The sequence below is a fragment of the Emydura macquarii genome, unplaced genomic scaffold (genome assembly GCF_026122565.2).
Source record: "Emydura macquarii macquarii isolate MOO-44397 ecotype Brisbane River unplaced genomic scaffold, CSIRO-AGI_Emac_v2 contig_2239, whole genome shotgun sequence".
NCBI lineage: Eukaryota > Metazoa > Chordata > Testudines > Chelidae > Emydura > Emydura macquarii.
The window spans coordinates 1-19,726 of record NW_027132376.1 but is presented as its reverse complement, the minus strand read 5'-3'; the positions used below and the strand labels follow the sequence as shown (position 1 = coordinate 19,726).

The 19,726-nt window shown below is 44.8% G+C and overlaps 2 protein-coding genes across 2 annotated transcripts; both read right to left on the bottom strand.

The window, feature by feature from the left end:
* Positions 1 to 6,353: 6,353 nt before the first annotated feature.
* LOC137161028 (olfactory receptor 6F1-like) lies at positions 6,354 to 7,334 on the bottom strand. Its single transcript, XM_067560032.1, has one exon. The coding sequence runs from the start codon at positions 7,332 to 7,334 to the stop codon at positions 6,354 to 6,356; it is 981 nt and encodes a 326-aa protein (XP_067416133.1).
* A 9,519-nt stretch (positions 7,335 to 16,853) lies between these two features.
* On the bottom strand, positions 16,854 to 17,915 carry LOC137161027 (olfactory receptor 14A16-like). Its single transcript, XM_067560031.1, has one exon. It carries the CDS (start codon positions 17,913 to 17,915, stop codon positions 16,854 to 16,856), a length of 1,062 nt encoding a protein of 353 aa, XP_067416132.1.
* Between the last annotated feature and the right edge of the window lie 1,811 nt (positions 17,916 to 19,726).

Genomic DNA, 19,726 nt, shown 5'->3' with positions numbered 1-19,726 from the left:
AAGAGAATGTTAAGAGGTGACTTGATTACAGTCTATAAGTACCTACCTGGAGAAGAGATATTTAATATTGGGCTCTTTATAGTGGACAAGGACAAAAAATAATTTATGGTCTGGAAGATGGAGAGGATTGCATGCACTACTACACTACTACAGACCGGGAACTGTCTGGCTACGCAACTGTTCTGCATAAAAAGACCTGTGAGTTATAGTGGACAAAAAGCTGGACATGAGTCAACAGTGTGCCCTTGTTGCCAAGAAGGCTAACGGCATATTGGGTTGCATTAGTAGGACCATTGCCAGCAGATTGAGGGAAGTGATTATTTCCCTCTATTCGGCACGGGTGGGGCCACATCTGGAGTACTGTGTCCAATTTTGGCCCCCCACTACAAGAAGGATGTGCACAGATTGGAGAGAGTCCAGTGGAGGGCAAAAAATGCTTAGGGAGCTGGAGCTCATGAATTATGAGTAGAGGCTTAGGGAACGAGTCTTGTTTAATCTACAGAAGAGAAGAGTGAGGGGGGATTTTACAGTGGCTTTCAACTACCTGCAAGGGGGTTCCAGGGAGGATGGAGGTAGGCTGTTCTCAGTGGTGGCAGATGACAGAACAAGGAGCAACGGTCTCAAGTTGCAGTGGGGGAGGTCCAGGTTGGTTATTAGTGTAACCCTTCTGCCAGACCAAGTCGGCAGCAGCAAGGGCCGGGTTCTATATCTAGGGGTCCCTGTAAATGATACAACACCAAACTGGCTCAAGTCCCCACCCAGTCACCTGAGAAATTACACACTATCCCCTGGGCGCCCTCCAAAGGGCAATACTTCCCCTCTCGCAAGCACAGAGTCTGAGTGTAGAAAGAAACCTTTTAATAGCAAAACAGAGATAACACCGCACTGGTTTGGGAAACAGTGCAAACAGAGTTCATGAACTCAATGAGCCCAAACCCATCCCAGAGTACAGGGCGTGTCCTTCGCCTCTCCCTTCCTTCTTGCCCCTGTACTGACCGTCGTAGTTGCAATATCCACCTCTCAGGTGTGGCTCCGCCCCGTATGCTGCACCAGTCCAACACAGGCTTGTCCAGGCCCCCTCTGCTGCTGTCTCCTATCGCCTGTGGGCCTCACTGAGTCCCCCACCACTGGCAACAACCACACCGATCTCCCACTGACTGCTGGCACCAACCGCGCCTGGCTCCCACCGACCGCTGGCCACCCTGGCCTGGCACCGACTGTGCCGGCCCCTCCGTTGACTGGGCTGACACCGACTGTGCTAGCCTCCCACCAGAGTTGCCTGTTGCCCACTCAGCTCTGTTAGTGGTCAGGAAAATTTTTCCAGTTCCTCTACTGGTTCAGCTCTTAGTGATTTCAGCTCCTAATGATTCCAGCTCTTAGTGATTTCAGCTCATAGGTAACCTTCTGCTGTCATACAGGAAATGTCCCTGCTTTCAAGAAACAAAAGACTCCAAGGTGAGTCATTAAGTCTACCTTTTAACAATGGGAGGTGAGAGTTACTCCCTGCCTGGGGGCAGCCCTTTTGCTTGGCCCCTGCAAATCCCAATAGGAGACTCCTCCACCTCCCCCCTTTTCCAGGCTGAAACATCGGCCTGCCACCCTTGGGGAGCTCTGTCTAGTTTGGGGTAAAGTGTTCTATCATAACAGACTAAGCACAGTTTAGCTGACTTCTGTTCATACAATTGAAGGACAACATTTCATCACCCCAGCAGTTAACACAAAAGTGGTTTGTAACCCAAACCCAGCCCTGCTAACCATTTCCCATTATGCTCCATACCTAGGTAAATTATGCTAAGTACTTAATTGTACTCATGCAGATACAAAGCCCATGCAAATAATGTGCCCCCCTTTACTCAGACACTCAGACCTTGCTTACATCAGGAAAAACATTTTCCCTAGGAGGGTGGTGAAGCACTGGAATGGGTTACCTAGGGAGGTGGTGGAATCTCTGTCGTTAGAGGCCTTTAAGGCCCGGCTTGACAAAGCCCTAGCTGGGATGATTTAGTTAGGTTTGGTCCTGCTTTGAGCAGGGGGTTACTCTAGATGACCCTCTGAGGTCCCTTCCAACCCTCATCTTCTAGCATTCTATGATTCTAACTTCCTTGAACTTCATTAAAAAATCCATTTTAAAGGAGTGAGTCCCCACTACTTGAGCTAAACAAGTAACTCCACTAGTTGGTAGCTCTCAAAAACTCAAATCTTCTGTGACTCAGACACTTAACAGGGTTAAGGACCCACCCTGTGGGATTCATGTTTACCACGACTGGGTATGATGTTGAATTTGTAAGGTGGGGATATCCAGTTGGCCGTAATAGGAAATGGGTTTCTGGGCATGTTTACACTGCAACTGGAAGCACGCCTCCCGGCCTAGGTAGACACACTCATGATAGCTTTGCTCGAGGTCGTTCACTAACAATAGCTGTCTGATGGTGTATTCATCTTACCACACCAATTCAGTTGTCGGGGATGAGGCCAGGAGATAAAATAGAGACGCTTCCTGAGCACGCCTCTGAACTGGTCCCATTCTCTAATCAAGTCCGGTAGAGTCTGTAATAGGTAGGACCAGATGATCAGTGCATGTAAATCAGCTTAACTCCATTGAGGGTAGACCCCAGTGGGTGCAAAGGGGTATAGGTCCATGTAATTCAGTAGTCCAGATCCCCCGCTGGTCTACATCAGTCTCCTTCCTTTTGACTCAATGGGCCAGATCCTCACCTGGTATAAATCCACATGCCAATGCTGACATCAATGGAGCAAGGCTAATTTATGTCAGCTGCAGATCTGTGACTGGATCTGAACCTCCTCTCATGCAGTAAGGGAAGAGCTAAATTACTCCTTCTATGGCTGTGTAACCTGCACCACACAGAGCAATTGCATTTCTCCACTCCTCCGCTGCACCATGGAAATAGACTGCTCCATTAGCCCGTATGCCAATTAGGAAAGCCGAGGTCTGAATTCCTCGCAGTCTTAAATGGATTGTTATTTTCACACCAGCCCTGTAAAGCAAAGTGTTATTACCCTCATTTTACAGAGGTGGGTGTTGTGTATTGTTAGTTGTCAGTGTAGGTTGTATGCATGCATCCCCATGTAGGCGCTGTCCCAGCTCTGTGCAGGTAACCGAGATGGCACTCACAATCGAATGAATCGACACAACCACGGATTAGCTGAGCAACAAAGACACCTGGGCCAGGTTTATTGCAGTTGAAGCACAATGAGAAGCGACCTATAGAGTAGCTACTGGTACACTTCAAATACGAGTGCTCCGTTACAATGGACACGGCACAGTTTAATAGCGGGACTTTCCGTTATCCCCGAGGTAGGATGAGATCATTCCCTCTGACTCCCTCTTTTATACACTGTTACAAAAAAATGCATTCTGCCCACTTCGACGTAGGTAGTTGCCACCCACTTGCCATAGCCTGATACCACCCCTCACCTTGTACTGGACGGTTCAGGCAAAACAACTCTATTTGTCATCTTAGCAGACATTTCTATCCATCAAAGTGTCATTTCAGGGGGTCTGATGGCCCTTCTTACCTCTTTGGTGTTAGGCTGTCTTGGTACTTGATATATATATTTTTAGTAATATTTTGATATTAGTAATATTTGGGAAATATGCGTGTTTGCAGTATCAGCTTTTTCTCTGAGCCAGTTTCAATGAGTTTGTGAGTTTACAGCCTGCATCCTGTTCATGGCTTTTTCCACTTAGATCTCATGTCTTAGCCTGTTCAGTTAGACTGCAGGCCTCAAACTGTCACTTCTTACTACAGGGGGATTACACAGGGCAGATTAAGTGTCTAGCCCAAGGTTATGTGACGAGGAGCTGGGAATAGAATCTGGCTCCTCTGGGTCTCTGATCATTACCTGATCCACCAGCTCATCCATCGAACCCTCTTTGTGGTCAAACCATCAAACTGTCCTGTCCCTCACCCCAGTGTCAATCAAGAATAACTTCGCTGCAGTTCATAGGGGCTGATTCTTCTCTCCTTCACACTGGTGTAAATCAGGAACAGCTCCATTAAAGTCAATGCAGTTACACTGCTCTAAAGCCAGGCCAAAAGAGAGGTGTTGTTTTCAGTTGAGCAGACTTTTATAGTAGATTAAGGGGAAAAGAAAAAAAAACTAGCAAAGGACAAAGAAAGGCTTCCATGAGAGAGAGCACAGTGTGTGTGTCTCTCTTTCTATCACGTACCTGTATTGACAGCTGCATGGAACATCCCCTTCTGACTGGGAGACTCTTTAGAAATTTGAAGGCGAGCTACGTTGAGACTACAGTAGAAACTCAAAGATACGAACACCAGAGTTACCAAGTGACCTGTCACCCAAACACCCTGTGACACCGGAAATACTGCCAGCAATCAGGCAGCAGCTAAGGGGTCGGGGGGGGAGGAAGGAAAGAAGCAGATACTGGGCAGAGCAGAAACAGGCTGGGGTCTGGGCGGTTCCTTTAAGCCAAGGGCGCTGTTCCACCCCTCCCCCCCCACACCCAATTGGAGGCGGAAGTTGTTTTCACACACATGCCAGCCCCCCTCCCCTCTGAGCCTGGGAAAGAAAGCTGCCATTCAGTGCATGCTGAAAGCTGAAGGTTGCAGCCAAAGCCTGGCCTGCAGCTGGAGGGGAGTCAGCTGTGCTCTGGAGAAGTTTTAAAGGGTCACACCCTGTGCACCGATGAGGCCCAAGCTCTGCCTGAAGTCTGCACTACACAAAATGGCCAGAGGGAATGGTGGGGAAATGGAAGAGATGGCACCTTCTTCCCCTATAAAATTTAGGCCAGTGGTTTGGGCACCCAGCTGGGCTGTGGGAGACCCTGGTTAAATTTCCTCCTACAGTTGAAATGAGGAGAATGGATTTGGACAGGTCTCTGCCACCTCAGAAGTGATGGACCTGGCCACTGTTCACACAGAGTGGAACAGCTTCAATGGCCGAGATGGAAGTGTGCCGTACTAGGAGATCTTTCGGTGAGACTTGGCTGAATTCAATTTTTAGTTTTTAAACGTTTTGACTCATAATATCAGTCCTGACTTGTCAGCCTCTTCCCAGATTTTTGTCATTGAAACGTTCACAGTTGTGCAAAGTTATTAGTTGTATGTGTTAGTATTTTTCTCATTTTTATCGATTTACATGTTCACAGCTGTGGGAAATGATGTGGGGTGAGACAACAGAGTGGGTCAGACAATAATTGTTTAACAAGAGTAGCTGTTAGTTTCAAAACGGTTAAAGCTTTATAACCCTTAAAACACAAATTGACAACATCACATTGTTCAAATACACAAGGTAAATATCCTTACATCAAACACTAATACATTCTCAAGCAGCATTTTTCTTACTTTCCCTCTGTGTACATCTCTATTCTCAGACACGGAAATATTTTTGTCGTTTTGTGTGTGTGCAATTAAATTCAGGTTTATTGTCTCTTTTATCAATAAAAATATGATCCTTCAATCCTACCTTCAGCCCCGTGGTTAGATCATGTGGTTAAAAGGTAGAAAAAACATGTTCAAATCCCTTCTTCTCAGGAAAAGGAGGAAATTGAACTGCACTCTCCCACACTCCGAATGCCCTAAGCAGTAGACTACAGCTTACGAGAAGCTTCCTTCTCTCCTGGCCATTTCATGACCTGTTAGACTTGCTCTGAGACTTGCTACCAGATGAGGTACAGCACATGTTGTGATAGAGACGTGTAGGACTCAGGGATCCTGACAGGTGTGTTGTGGGGCTACTGACCATCATAGCAGTGGAGATAGGTCTGCAGGTTTTGCATCTGTTCTTAGGGGAGAGGCTGCTGTCACTTTAAGTTGGTGGGTGCCGGTCTGTGGCCAGCTTGCGTCTGATGATGAGCTTGGTGAGGTTGGGTGGTTGTTTGAAGAACAGAAAAAGAGGATTGGGAAAGCTCTCCTTCATCTTGTGTCCCCAGCGAGTACGGGTGGTAACTGTTTAATGATACTTCAATTCACAAAACTGCTAGAGAGCAAAAGGACTGGATTCAATAAAAACACAGGAAACTCCCCAGCCCTGCGTCTACTCAGCTGGGGGGGGGGGGGCACAAGCCCTGCTGTCCCTAACGCTGCCCCCAGCACCCTGATCCCCTGCCTGGGCACCACTTGAAGGGCCACAGTCCCTGGCACCGCAAGAGGCAGAAGCGGTGGGTGGGGGTGTCTCGAGGGACGCGGCCAAGCTGGAGTTTGTGCCGGGCCTCTAGGGGAGGGGTAGAGCAGGGGTAAGGGCCACGGTACAAGCACCGGTCTCACTGTAGGTACTACAACAGCTGTACTATTTCAGGACTGCCCACACACACTGTGGTTTCCCTCATTGCACCACATGACGAGCTCCCATTCTACACATTTTATTGCAACTTACAGTAAATGCCCACAAAATCGTTTGCAAATGCTCATGGAAGTCACAGTCTTACTTAGAGCTTTTCTCAGGGCCTCCTTGACCTCTTTGTTTCTCAGGCCATAGATGAGGGGATTCACCATGGGCGTCAGCACAGTGTAGAAGACGGAGAGCACTTTATTCAGGTCACGCAGCACAGCTGTGTCCGGGAGCATGTAGACAATGATCAGGGTCCCATAAAAAACTGTCACCACGATGAGGTGAGAGGAGCAGGTAGAAAAGGCCTTTTGCCTCCCAGTGCTGGAAGAGATTCTCAGGATGGCGCTGATGATACACATGTAAGATGTGAGGGTTAACAGAAAAGGGGGAAGAATAAATATGCAGGCGATGAGGAAGACCACAAGAACCATCTGGCTGGTATCACTGCAGGACAGTTTTATCAACGGGGTGTAATCACAAAAGAAATGGTCAATTTCATTGGGCCCACAGAAAATCAGTTGTGATACCCAACATGTTATGATGGTGCCGACTGCAAAGCCACTGAGCCAAGATCCAACTGCTAGCTGGAGGGAAAAGCCACTATTCATACGGGCTGCGTAATGCAGTGGTTTGCATATCGCTAAATACCGATCATAAGACATCGCTGATAAGAGACAACACTCTGTAGATAACAGAGAACAAAATATATAAAACTGTATGAGGCAACCAGCAAAGGAAATGGTCTTGTCCCCACTCAGCAGACTGGCCAGCATCCGGGGCAGGATGGTGGAGGTGTAGCAGGCCTCCAAGCAGGACAGGTTCCCCAGGAAGAAGTACATGGGAGTGTGAAGGTGCTGATCAGCCACAACTAGCATCACGATGGCCGTGTTCCCAGCCATGGTCACAACGTAGATCACTAGAAACAGTGGGAAGAGAAGAATTTGCAGTTCATGGAAATTCCCAAAGCCCAGGAGGATGAATCCCATGATGGACGTTCGATTTCCCCGTTCTGGGTCTGCCATGGGTTCTATTGAGAAAAATATTTCTTTTAAAAAAAGCAACAACAATAACAACCTGTGAAATATGATATAAAACAGATTCATTTTGTTTCCTGGTCTCACCTTATTTTTGTTGTTTAGTTCTGGTTTTGTAGGCAATATAATAGGTGTCACAGAAATTTGGTGGGGCAATGATAATCAATGGCACACATAATAAGAGGGCACAAAATATATAGGAATGACCAAGCAGGTGGCACGGATGAGGACGTAGCACCATATGTGAAAGAGTCAAATGGGGTAAAAATCTTAAATGAATCAAACTGTACCATAGACTCTCTTTGGAGATAGAGTTCATGCAAGATTCCATGCCTGAATAATAAAAATATAGGAGAAGGAATATACTACCGACCAGCTGACCAGGATTGTGATGGTGATTGTGAAAGGCTCAGGGAGATTAGAGAGGCTAAAAAAAACAGAAAACCCAATAAAACCAGGGGATTTCAACCATCCCCATTTTGACTGGGTACATGGCACCTCAGGCATTGTGCTGTATGTCAGATACAGGAGGTAATTCTTCTGCTCAACTCAGCACCGGTGAGGCCTCAGCTACAGGATTGCATCCAGTTTTGGGAATCAAACGATAAGAAATATATGGACAAATTGAAGAGAGAGTTCAACAGAGAACAGCAAAGGGGATAAAAGGTTTAGAAAACCTGCCCTGTGAGGAAAGACGGAAAGAATTGGGCATGTTTAATCTAGAGATGAGAAAATTGATGGAGGACCTGATTACAGTCTTCAAACATGTAAAAGGTTGTTATAAAAGGATAGTGATCAATTATTCTCCATGTCCACTGAGGGTTGAAAAGAAGGAATCGTCTTAATCTGCAACAAAAGAGATTTATGTATAGTAAGTAAAACTTTCTAACTCTAACGAATTCCAGCTAAGCACAGGGAGAGGTTACTAAGGCAGGTTGTGTAATTCCCCTTAACTGAATGTTTTTAAGAGATCTTAAATAAAACACGTGTCAGCGATGGTCTAGAGAGTCAGCATGGCAGGATGGAATAGATCAGTGGCTCTCAATTTTTCCAGACAACTGTACCCCTTTCAGGAGTCTGATTTGTCTTGCATACCACAAGTTTCACCTCACTTAAAAACTACTTGCTTACAAAATCAGACATAAAAATATAAAAGTGTGACAGACAGTATTACTGAGAAATTGCTCACTTTCTCATTTTCACCATATACTTCTAAAATAAATCAATTGGAATATAAATATTGTACTTACATTTCAGTGTCTAGTATATAGAGCCATACAAAAAAGGCATTGTCTGTATGAAATTGTAGTTTGTACTTACTTCGCTAGTGCTTCTTATGTAGCCTAGTTGTAAAATTAGATAAATATCTGGATGAATTGATGTACCCCCTGGATGACCTTTGTGTACCCCCAGGGGTACGTGTACCCCTGGTTGAGAACCACTGGAAAGATGACCTCTCAAGGTCCTTTCCAGCCCTTCATTACTATGATTTATTATTCCATTTCCTTGTTCCGCTCATAACTGAAGTTTTCAGTTAACCAGTATAAAATTAGTTGTAGTTTTTTTAAACAATGTCTTTATTTAAGAAGTTTTAGCAGGTTTCCAAATTCTAGCCATGTAACTTACTAGAGACAATACAATATTAGTTTTAATACTTGCCTATTTCTCCTGCTAGAAATCTGCTAGAAATCACATTTTTGCAGTCATATCAAACTGTCACCTCATGTGCTGTAGGGTTGCTTTTATCTTCTATAACTGAGATAGCACTCAGATGGCATATTAAGATAGATAGATAGATATTGTGAAGGGAAGGGAAGACAGAGACAGACTGTCAGATAGGCAGAAATAATGAACACAAGCAAGCAAGATAGATTGTGGAGGGAAAGCTAGATTGCAACATATGGGCAGACAGTCAGCTAGCTAGATACCTGATTTAAAATTTCCTATTCCAAACATTTTTTCTCCCACTGGATATGTGTTAAATTCTTTTCCGAGAGGCATTAATTACATTAGCCTAAGAATAAGTTTATTTTGTCAGTTTCTGTCCACATTTCTACCCTCTTTTCCTGCCTCTGCAGTCTCACTGCCTCTGGAATTTCACTACCATCAGTCCTGAACGATGCTTTTCATTCAGTGAGTGAGCGAGGAGGCTCAAAATCTCATAAATCTTCACACAGGCTTGCCAGCTCAGCTCCGCTCTGGCTAGAACTGGAACCCAGGGTGTTCTACATACATCTGAACCTGTCTGCTCAGATGTGTCTTACAGAAAGACAGTGTCTCTGTTACACGTCATTCATGACTGTAGGTTCTAGAGAGCTACTCAGGGTCTTATATTTCCACCATGGATATGTTTGACTTTTAATTATAAAAACAAAAATCCCAAGAGCAAAAGCAGCTATAAACTCCCAAATGTAAAAAGCCAAATTCTGATTTCTTTTTTTTCAGAGAAAAAACTGAAAATGTGCTGGTATTTTGGTTTTTGAATATTCAGTGAAACTTTTTAAAATAAAATTGAAGAAAAGCAGACACTTTCTATGACCATTTTTGTTTTGTTGAAAATACAATTTCCCATCATGAAGAGTTTTGATGGAAAAATGTCAAAAAAGCCCTAGCAGGTCCTACTGTGTACTGGAAAACTATGTACTGGACAGGAGGGATCAGGTATAAGAATATATATTCTCCTTTACCTTCTGTTTATCTGATGAGAAAAGTTGTGCTTCTTCCAAAATAGGAATAATAAAAGCTGGAATCCCTGATGTGACTTCTTCATGCAGCCTTTCAGAGACCATCCTCTTCCTGGACCTGTGTATTGAGACCAGAGAGTGCTGAAAAGGACCGAGAGCTCTATTTTCCTGCCTCACACAGCTGGCTTTTACCTGATACCAAAGAGTGAATGCCATCTCTCATTCATTACACGAGAGAGAAACATCTCCCTGGAGACTTCTACTAAAGGGAATTTGCAACCACCATGAACGCGGAGTAAATATTACATTTATTATTGGAACTTAGTAACGAGTTTAATAGGGAAACTTCTAAACTCAGTGAGAAAGTTGTAGAGATAGAGAAATGCCTAACCTCAAAGGAGATGTTTTCTTTGCTAACTGCTAAGGAGTTTTCACTCCAGAGGAGTCCAGTCAACCCCCTTGTCTGTTCTCCTGTCTCTAAAATGACTAGTACCAACTGTTTAGAAGAAGGTTCATAGATGCACGGACCTCAAGGCAAGAAGGGACATTGAATCCTCTACTTGAACATACTGTATCTAACAGGGCATTACATCTCACCCAGCTACCCCTTAACTGAGCCTCATAACTTGTGTTTGGCTAAAGCCTATCTTCCAGACAGGCGGACAGGCTGGATTCGAAGACATCAGGAGATGGAAAATCCACTGCTGCCCATGGGAGCTTGTTCCAATGGTTCATCGACTTCTCTAGAGGAGCGACTCTGTAGTTGGGGTGCAAGGAATGGCGTAGCAGGGTCTTTTTCTCTGGCACCCCCCTGCCAGCTGTCACTCTGGCATGTGGTGGGCTACTACTTGTGAATCAGGCCTCCAGCCAGGTCACCTTTCTGATAATGGAACGCAGGCTTGCACTATCCTCTGGGTTGCAGCCCAGGTACCCTGTCTTAAGCAGCTCCGGTCTGTCTGTAAAGACCCACTGCTTCCTCCATGAGCTAATTCCCACCTTTGCCTGTGCCTAGACCTTCCTCACAGCCCTTCTCAGGATCCCTCCTCCACAGAGCCCTGAAGGAAAGAAGATAAGTTATAATGAACAAAGCAAATGTATGGGTCCCATGCCAGGCCTCTCTGCCCTAGAAAGGGCTCTGGCATCTAACAGGCTTAGAAGAGCCACTGGCCCCAGAACAACTTCCCTCCACACAATCTCTAGGTTGTCTCTGGCCCCAGCCAGGCCTTCCTTCAATGTGGTAGCGCAAGAGGTCCTTTCCTTCTCCTCCTCAGCATCTACTGTATTGGACTTTTAACTCCTCCCTTCAGGCTTTGTCCCCTCTCATAGGTGTAACTTCTCCGCATGAAGGCACTTAGACACTGTCACCAATACACCTCTCAATCTTGCTTTGGATAAGACTGAGAAATGGAACACCACACCTATATGGAAAGTTCCCGGGCATCCTAATCAGTTAGCTGTTGGCTCAACATGGGTGGGTGCTCTGCTAATTCAGAAGCAATAAATAGCTCATCACTACAAGCAGTAAAGTCATGGGGACCTAACCCTGTTTCCTGGTTTACCTAAATCTCCCATTGATCATGACTGGTAAGGCACTAGGCACAGTAGCTTGACCCAAAGTCTTACGCACATAATGGCTTGAGCAGACAGGCAGGAGACCTCTGAGTTGGATTCTCATGTCTTCTCTTGAGTGACCTTAGTAACACTTCACACATCACCCATCTCAGAAGGATAAATACATTAAAATATAATTATTAGAATCAGTCCAAAATGTATCCTGTGCAACAGTTTTCCATTGGAAGATGCTGATTGGAGGGAAAAGAATCTTTCCAGGGGAACTCATTGATTCCACTAAAGCTTTCAATGGAAACCAGGCAGGCTGGCCAGCAGATGGACAGCACAAGCATCCGGCTCCCAGCTTGACTTCTCCCCCTGTCCTCAGCTGCCCATGCTGTTTGGCTTGCCTGCTATCCAGCTTCAGCAGGAAACGTCCATTTGGATGGACTTACCTTTTTCCATGGAAGAATCTTTCATGTAAAAAATTACTAAGAGGCCTTTAAATAAATGAAGGGAAAAAATAAAAACAGATTTCCTCTTGCAGCCATAACTCTGCCTCTCTGGGAACACCAGCCTTCCATCTCCCCTCTTGATCAAACTACCTGTGCCCCCAGCACAAAACTCAAGTACATCAATATCCACAAACGATGTGGGTAAGGTAGGAAAGGGCAGTATGCTGAAGGATTGTGTAAATGGTGTGGCCACCTACAGAATGCCCCCTCGTTGGTGACTTGGGATGGCTCTGCAGTGCTTGGTCTCCATTTCCCTCCTTTGGGGTCCACACTAATACCACTAAGGCTCACGTGTCCCTTCTTGGAGCCTGGCTTATTAACATAGAATTCAAAATAAACACAGAAGACTCTTCCAGTGCAGTCTCAAGCTGGACATAGCCCCTCCTCCCTAACGTCTCTCTCTGTCTATCTATCTTCAAGTTTCCAAGTTGGGAACAGCTTTTCATCCCTTCCCAGGATCTGCTTCTGCTCTCCCCTCGGTTAAAGGTCCATCTCCTGTAGGAGCCTCTTGAGCTCTGCGGGTCCTGCCACAGTTTCCTCTCCTATTTCCTGTTCTTCTCTGGCTCTTTAGAAGGAGCAGCTGCCCTATGTCAGACCCAACTGAGAGGCTGTTAATAAGTCTCAGATGTGTTGGACCCATTCCCTCATAAAGGCCCAGCTCAGCCAGTGAAAGGGTGTGTGAAGAAGGGAAGGCTGAGAGGATGGAGTTCAGGTTATTGTAGAATCATAGAAGATGAGGGATGGAAGGGACCTCAGAAGATATCTAGTCCAAACCCCTCCTCAAAGTGCATGCTCTATAATTAATGGGAGCTATGGTAATAATAACAAGGACGAATGTTGATGATGTAAATGAACTGGCTCCTCGACTCTTGTAAATCAACGTAGCTCCATTGACTTCAACTCAACTACGTTGCTTTACATCAGCCAAGGACATGGCTCAGTAGGGGTCTCACATGGGCTGAGTGGGTTGGATAGAGAAAGCCCAGTCTGAGACTTGCCTTCAACTATCCAAGGATTTGCAGGTGGGTACCACTGTCTTGGATTTCACTACAGAAGTTAGATTGGAGCAGGGAAAGTGGCTATAACTGAAAGGTGGGTGGATGGATGAGACACAAACTGAAAGATCAACATCATGTCTAGGATTCAAACCAGGGTTGTTAAGGCTACTGTATAGAATATCGCAAAAGGGACTGGCACAGAGATTGTGATTATACTATGGCCTTAGGTAAGGTGTGCAAAGAAGAACAGGAGGGGAAGGCTATTGTGCATATTTGCGCCTCTCTGAAATGATGGCTAGGGAAGGCATTTTCCAAACTGCCAAGGAAATCGTGATAACCAATTTCCATTCAATGCTAAGGCAAGTTGACCATCCAGACCTCTCAGGTGTCTCTGAAAACCTGAGCTTATTTCTAAACTGGGTGGATTCTCTGAATTTCCATTTCATGAGAAATTTCAACATTTGTTTTTATTTTGAATTAGAAATAAAAGTTAGATGTCTTTGAAATCCCCTGCAAAATGAAACATATAAAATAATAATTTTGGAGAACTGTTTTCCAGAAATCTTCAAAACTGTATTTTGAAATGAAACACTCATGTTGAAATTTATTTTTATTTTATGGTTTTTAATGTTCTTATTGATTGTATTATTTTACTTTACTTTATTTCATGCCATAATTCAACATAAAATAGGAGTCAAAACATTCCATTATTTTATTTTATTTATAAAATCATTAAGAACCGCTCCCACTTGTTATTAAGTTTGGCAGAATTCAATTTTTATTTTGATACATAATTTGATGGATAATATCAATGTTTATTTTTGAGCATTTTTTAAAATTGATTTAAGTTTCCATAGTGATGGGAAAGTGGGCAGTCAGACAATGGGGGCAGATATATAATAATTATTTAATGACAGTAGACTTTGATATTCAAAATGTTCAAGTTTGATAGCTGTTAAAACACCAATTGCCAAGATCATATAGCAAAATATACAAAGTAAAGATCCTTAAATCAAACTCTAATAACTTCTCATGTAACATTTGTATTAATTTCTTAGCTGTAAATTCCTGTTATTATCAATGGAAATATTCTTCCATTGGTTTGTGGGTACAGTGACATTGATGTTTACCTCCATTTACCGATAAAAATCTAATCCTTCCACACCTACTTATTATTGACTGAAACACCTCCTCTTATTCCGTAGATCAAAGTGATTTCAGTTCCCCTTGTGAGGAAACAGTTTGACATCTTGGTCAGGGAAATAAGATACGTGCTCAGGGCTAGATTCAAAAAGGAATATCAGCTTTGCAATTCCAAACTTGCCAACACTTAGAAAATCACTGGGAAGTGATTATTCCCCTTTATTCGGCACTTGTGAGGCCACATCTGAAGTATTGTGTCCAGTTTTGGGCCCCCCACTACAGGAAGTAAATGTACAAATTGGGGAGAATTAAGTGGAGGGCAAGAAAATTAATTAGGGGGCTGGTGCACATGACCTATGAGGAGAGGCTAAAGGAACTGGTCTTTTTAAGTCTGCAGAAGAGTAGCGGGGGAGGGAGGGATTAGATAGCAGCCTTCAACTACTTGAAGGGGGTTCCAGGGAGGATGGAGCAAGGCTGTTCTCAGTGGTAGCAGTGACAGAAGAAAGAGCAATGATCCCAAGTTGCAGTGGGCGAGGTCTAGTTTGGATATTAGGAAAAACCTTTTTCCCTAGAAGGGAGGTGAAGCACTGGAATGGGTTACCTGGGAGGTGGTGGAATCTCCATCCTCAGAGGTTTTTAAGGTGCGCCTTGACAAAGCCCTGGTTGGGATCGTTTAGTTGAGGTTGGTCCTTCTTTGAGCAGGGGGTTGGACTAGATGATCTCCTGAGGTCCCTTCCAACCCTGATCTTCTATGGTTTAATGATTCTAACAGTAAAATCTGATCACTTAATCTGTTCTAGCAACAGGCATATTTTGACAGCACCATGGATTTTAGCAGATTATGTCCTTTCATTAGGCATCTGACGTGTCCTGCTTCATATGAATTATTACAAGTGTACAGAAGTGATGAATATGGGGTTTAAAGTGTACTGCTTTGGGGCACAGTGTTCCACATCCTGTCCGGGGAAGAAGGCCCTGACCTTCTTCCTCTATGTCAGCCAGTGGCTACCCCTACCTGCAGCTTTGTAAAGGCCAGGCCTTCCTCTGTTGCTCGTTGCTTCTTCGCCTTAACCAACCTCTTCCCTGGGCCAAGGGCCCTAAGGGCCTGGCCCTTGAGCAAAGAGGTCATGGCAGTGGTTCGGGAAATCAGGGAGTTGTTAGTTTGAATCCCTCTCAACACTTGCGAGAGGTCTCCATTGTAGATGCTCCTGGCACATCACATGCCATCTTCAGCGGCTCATCATTTCTCCATCTTAACTGACCTCTTCCCTGTGACAGAACATCCCCTTGTATTCACACACTAGACACTACTGTAATAATCTTCATACAGTCATGCCTTATAAGGTGTTATTTGAAAACTCATAACCTGCTGAACAGTAAAATGCATCCAGTAACATTATGTGCATGAGATGAAATCATGACTGACGTGTGTTTCCCAGATAAGTTTGGGAAGTTGCTAAACCAGTTTCTCAAAGACAAAGGGCAGGGCTAATCCCCAGTCAGGTGTCAACAAAGCTGATGGGCCATCCCCTATCAAGTGGCCGTTCTATGGCAAGAAATGGAGGGAAAGGGGTAAAGAGATCTTCATTTTTGCTAAGACAATCATGAGCTCTCTTTCCTCCCAGAACATAGCTTGTTCCGCTAGGCACTCCAAATTGTTTTATGTTTATTTTTCTTGCAGTCATTTCTGACTCTTATGCCTCACTATTCGCACTCACTTAAAATCTCTCTCTTTGTAGTTAATAAACTTGTTTTATTGTTTTATCTAATCCCGTGTGTTTAAGTTAAAGTGTTTTGGGGTCAAGGAGCACACGGCCCCCCCACTGGTCTGGATTGTGCCCCAGTATGTTACAGGCATCTACTGGGGTTTTCAGATATGCCCAGGCACCTAACCCCTGTTGATTTCAGAGACAACTAGGCAACTAGGGCCTGATTTTTAAAGATATTTAGGTGTTTAAAGATGGAGACAGGGGGATATTAAAATAAGCATTTTATTCTTTTGGATGGAAATGGAATGCACTGACATGTCAAAATGAAATTTAGGTTTTGATTCTCTTAATCTATCCCTGAATCAACTCCAGATAATTCCTGTTTGAACAACAGCATATCTTTGGGAAAAAATATTCGCCTTCTCTTTGTGAAGCTAAATAGATTGAGCTTCATGATATACATAGCAGATCCACAGCTTGTGTAAACTGGAATCAAAGCATTGGATTCAATGGAGCCAGTCCTGATGTGGTGTAAATGGATATAGTTCCATTGAAGCCAATAGGCCAGATCCCCAGATGGTGTAAATTGGTTATGTTCTCTCAAAGTCAAGAAATTCCACTGATTCGTGGAGGATCTAGCTCTAAATGTTAAGCTCTGATTCTTCTCCCACATATACCCATTTTACACCAGTCTGAATCCTTTGGTGCCAATCCTGATTTATAGACGCAAGGGAAAGAAGCTCCTATCCTTGACTTTTAGTGTCCATGAAACAGGAATAACTGTCAAAGCAGTTTAATAGGCATTGCTAAGGCACACAATGAAAGCTGGATTCTTCTCTCCCACAAAATGCACACCAGTTCAACTTCAGGATTAGGCCAGATATTCTGCAGGTTTAAAACAGAACAACTACATTGACATCAATGGAGCTAATCTGGATTTCCATCGGTGAAACTGAGAGCAGAATCTGGCCCATTTATACATAAACTGTGTTGTCATGGAAACAAGGGGCCTGGACCAGGAGGCACACAGATAATTAATTCTTGGAAATAACCTCCACCCAGTCAGTCTCCGCAGTAAAGCTTTGATCTCTTTGTTCCTCATGCTGTACACGATGGGATTCAGCACTGGAGGCACCGTGGAATACAGAACAGCCGCCACGAGATCCAGAGCTGATGTGGAGCTGGAGGTGGGTTTCAGGTAGGCAAAGATGCCAGTGAAAACGAACAAGGAGACCACAGTGAGGTGAGGCAGGCAGGTGGAGAAGTCTTTGTGCCGGCCCTGCTCAGAGGGGATTCTCAGCACTGTGGTGAAGATCTGAACGTAAGACACAATTATAAAAACAAAGCAGATTAAGAAAAAACATGCATTAAAGGCAATAACACCAATTTCACTGATGTATGTGTCAGAGCAGGCGAGCTTGAGCAACTGGGGGATGTCACAGAAGAATTGATCCACTGTGTTGCCTCCACAGAAGGTTAGCACAAATGTGTTCCCGGTGTGCAGGGCAGAATTCAGACTAGCACTGATCCAGGCACAGGCTGCCATTTGGAGACAAGCTCCCCTGTTCATCACTCTCTCATAATGCAGCAGTTGGCAGACAGAGATGCATCTGTCGTACGCCATGACGGTGAGAAGGGAAAAATCTGCTCCCATAAACAAGAAGAGGGAAAAGACTTGGGTGACACAGCCGGCATAGGAAATAGAAGTGGTGTTCATGAGGGAATTAGCCAGGGATTTGGGAATGGTGACAGAGATGTAGCCAACGTCTAGGATGGACAGGTTCTTAAGGAAGAAATACACTGGGACATGAAGGTGATGGTCAAGGGCTACAGCTACGATGATGAGAAGATTCTCCATCACGGCTGCCAGGTAAAGCAGTAGGAGCAGGATAAAGTAAAGATTCTGCATCTCAAGAACATCAGAGAATCCCAGGTGAAGGAATGTGGTGACAGTGGTTTGGTTGGACATTGTCTTTCTCAAAACATTATGTGCTTTCTGTGGAGGGAAAGACAAGAACCAGGCTCAGAATTAGACTAGTAAAATGACTCTCCTTTTGTGCTAACCACCTTAATATCCTTGAGCCATATCCTTAGCCTGTGAAGTTTGGTGTAATATGGAAATGAGGGTGGGGAATCACCTCCATTGTCTCGAGTGGAGTTACCCCTGATTTACACTGGGCTGAGTGATTGGATAATCAAGTTCATTGACCAAAGAGGATTACTTTTTATTTACACCAAGTTGAAGGAAAGTAAAATCAGGACCAATTGTTTGTAAATCTTTTTCACCCAAAGAGGCATAAGGTTAGGTAAATTTTATCCTATTTTTAGAGAGGGGAGACGGCAGACCAGAGAGCTAGATTCTGCCACCATGTACACCAGCGTAAATCTGGGGTAATTTCATTGAAACCAGTGGAATTTCTGTGCATTTACCCTGCTGTAAATGGAAGTAGCATCTACCACAGAGATGGAAGGACTCACTCATGGTTCTACATTGACATTGCTGTAGAGTCAGGAACACAGCCTAGGAGGAGTCCAGGATCCCAGCTGGAAGAGGCTAGGAAGAAGACAAAGGACATTTCGATCTCACGCAGGCTGACTAATAACTACTCTTTCTGGAGCACTCATCTGCAGGGTCACCCAATCCACCCCCTGTGCAAGTCACTGGGTTATTTCACGCTTGGCAACGCTTCTCTCCTGGCGGTGGGGGTGGCAGTGACAGAGCAAACACTTAAATATTATCACACAACACAGAATAAAGATGTGACAAGGCAGATTGATGTGTGCACCCACTTCCCAGCCCAGACAGTCTAAACACTGAACACAGTCTAGTCAATCTAATACCAGTGTGAAGAGTGCTAACCTACAGCTCAGCCAGGCTGGTTTCCAGACAGGCCTTTGTCCGTGTTCAGCTGAGGATTAGGGGCCTTGGCATGAGCTGGCACCTGGTCTGTCAGCATCACAGTGGTCCTTGAAATGATGGATGGGCCTGATGAAATGGGAAACTGACTATTGGGAATTCCCAAGGAAAAGGCTGTTAAAGCCTCCCCTTTATTCCAGAGACTCAGTCCTTTGCTCATCAGCTCTGATGATCATTGATTCATCATGCACCCAGGCCACAGGACACCAATGGATACGCCAGGCCACCAGCACTGGATGAGTGAGGACCACAGACTGAGAGATGTGTGATGGGTCTCTGGTAGCCCTTCCTTTCCATCCCCCACTGTCCTCCTCTCTGTCAGAGTTTCACCTGGTCCTGAGACCAGCTGCTCCACACGCCACCAACACAATGAGCTGAGATGGCCCATCCAGCTCTGCCCAGCCTGAGAAGGGTCAGCCAAGAACAGACACCAGACCAGCTCCATGTTATTCCAGACCAGGGATGTGGGGTGCAACAGCTGTCAGGGGTGATCTGCCCCTAGCCCAAACATCCATCTGTGACTGTGCAGCCACATGGTATGCAGAGAACATCAGCAAAAGCCATATTTCCCTCATCTTTTCAGTCCTGTATCTTCTCTGCTGGGTGCTAAGGTTGCAGACCTCATGAGACACCTAAACAGACCTATGTGCCCGTGCCATGCTGAGGAGGAGTTGGTAGTCAAGATACATATAGTTGCCAGGGACATAGGGGAAGGTAGGAGAAAGGTCCTGGCAGCTACATTTAGGCTGCTCTAGGAAATACATTAAACTCCAAGAGCTCTGCGGTAACATTTTCTGAAACATTTCCAGTTCCATGCACAGGCCTAGGAAGATGGGCAGAACTTCAGGTCTCAATGCAGGTCT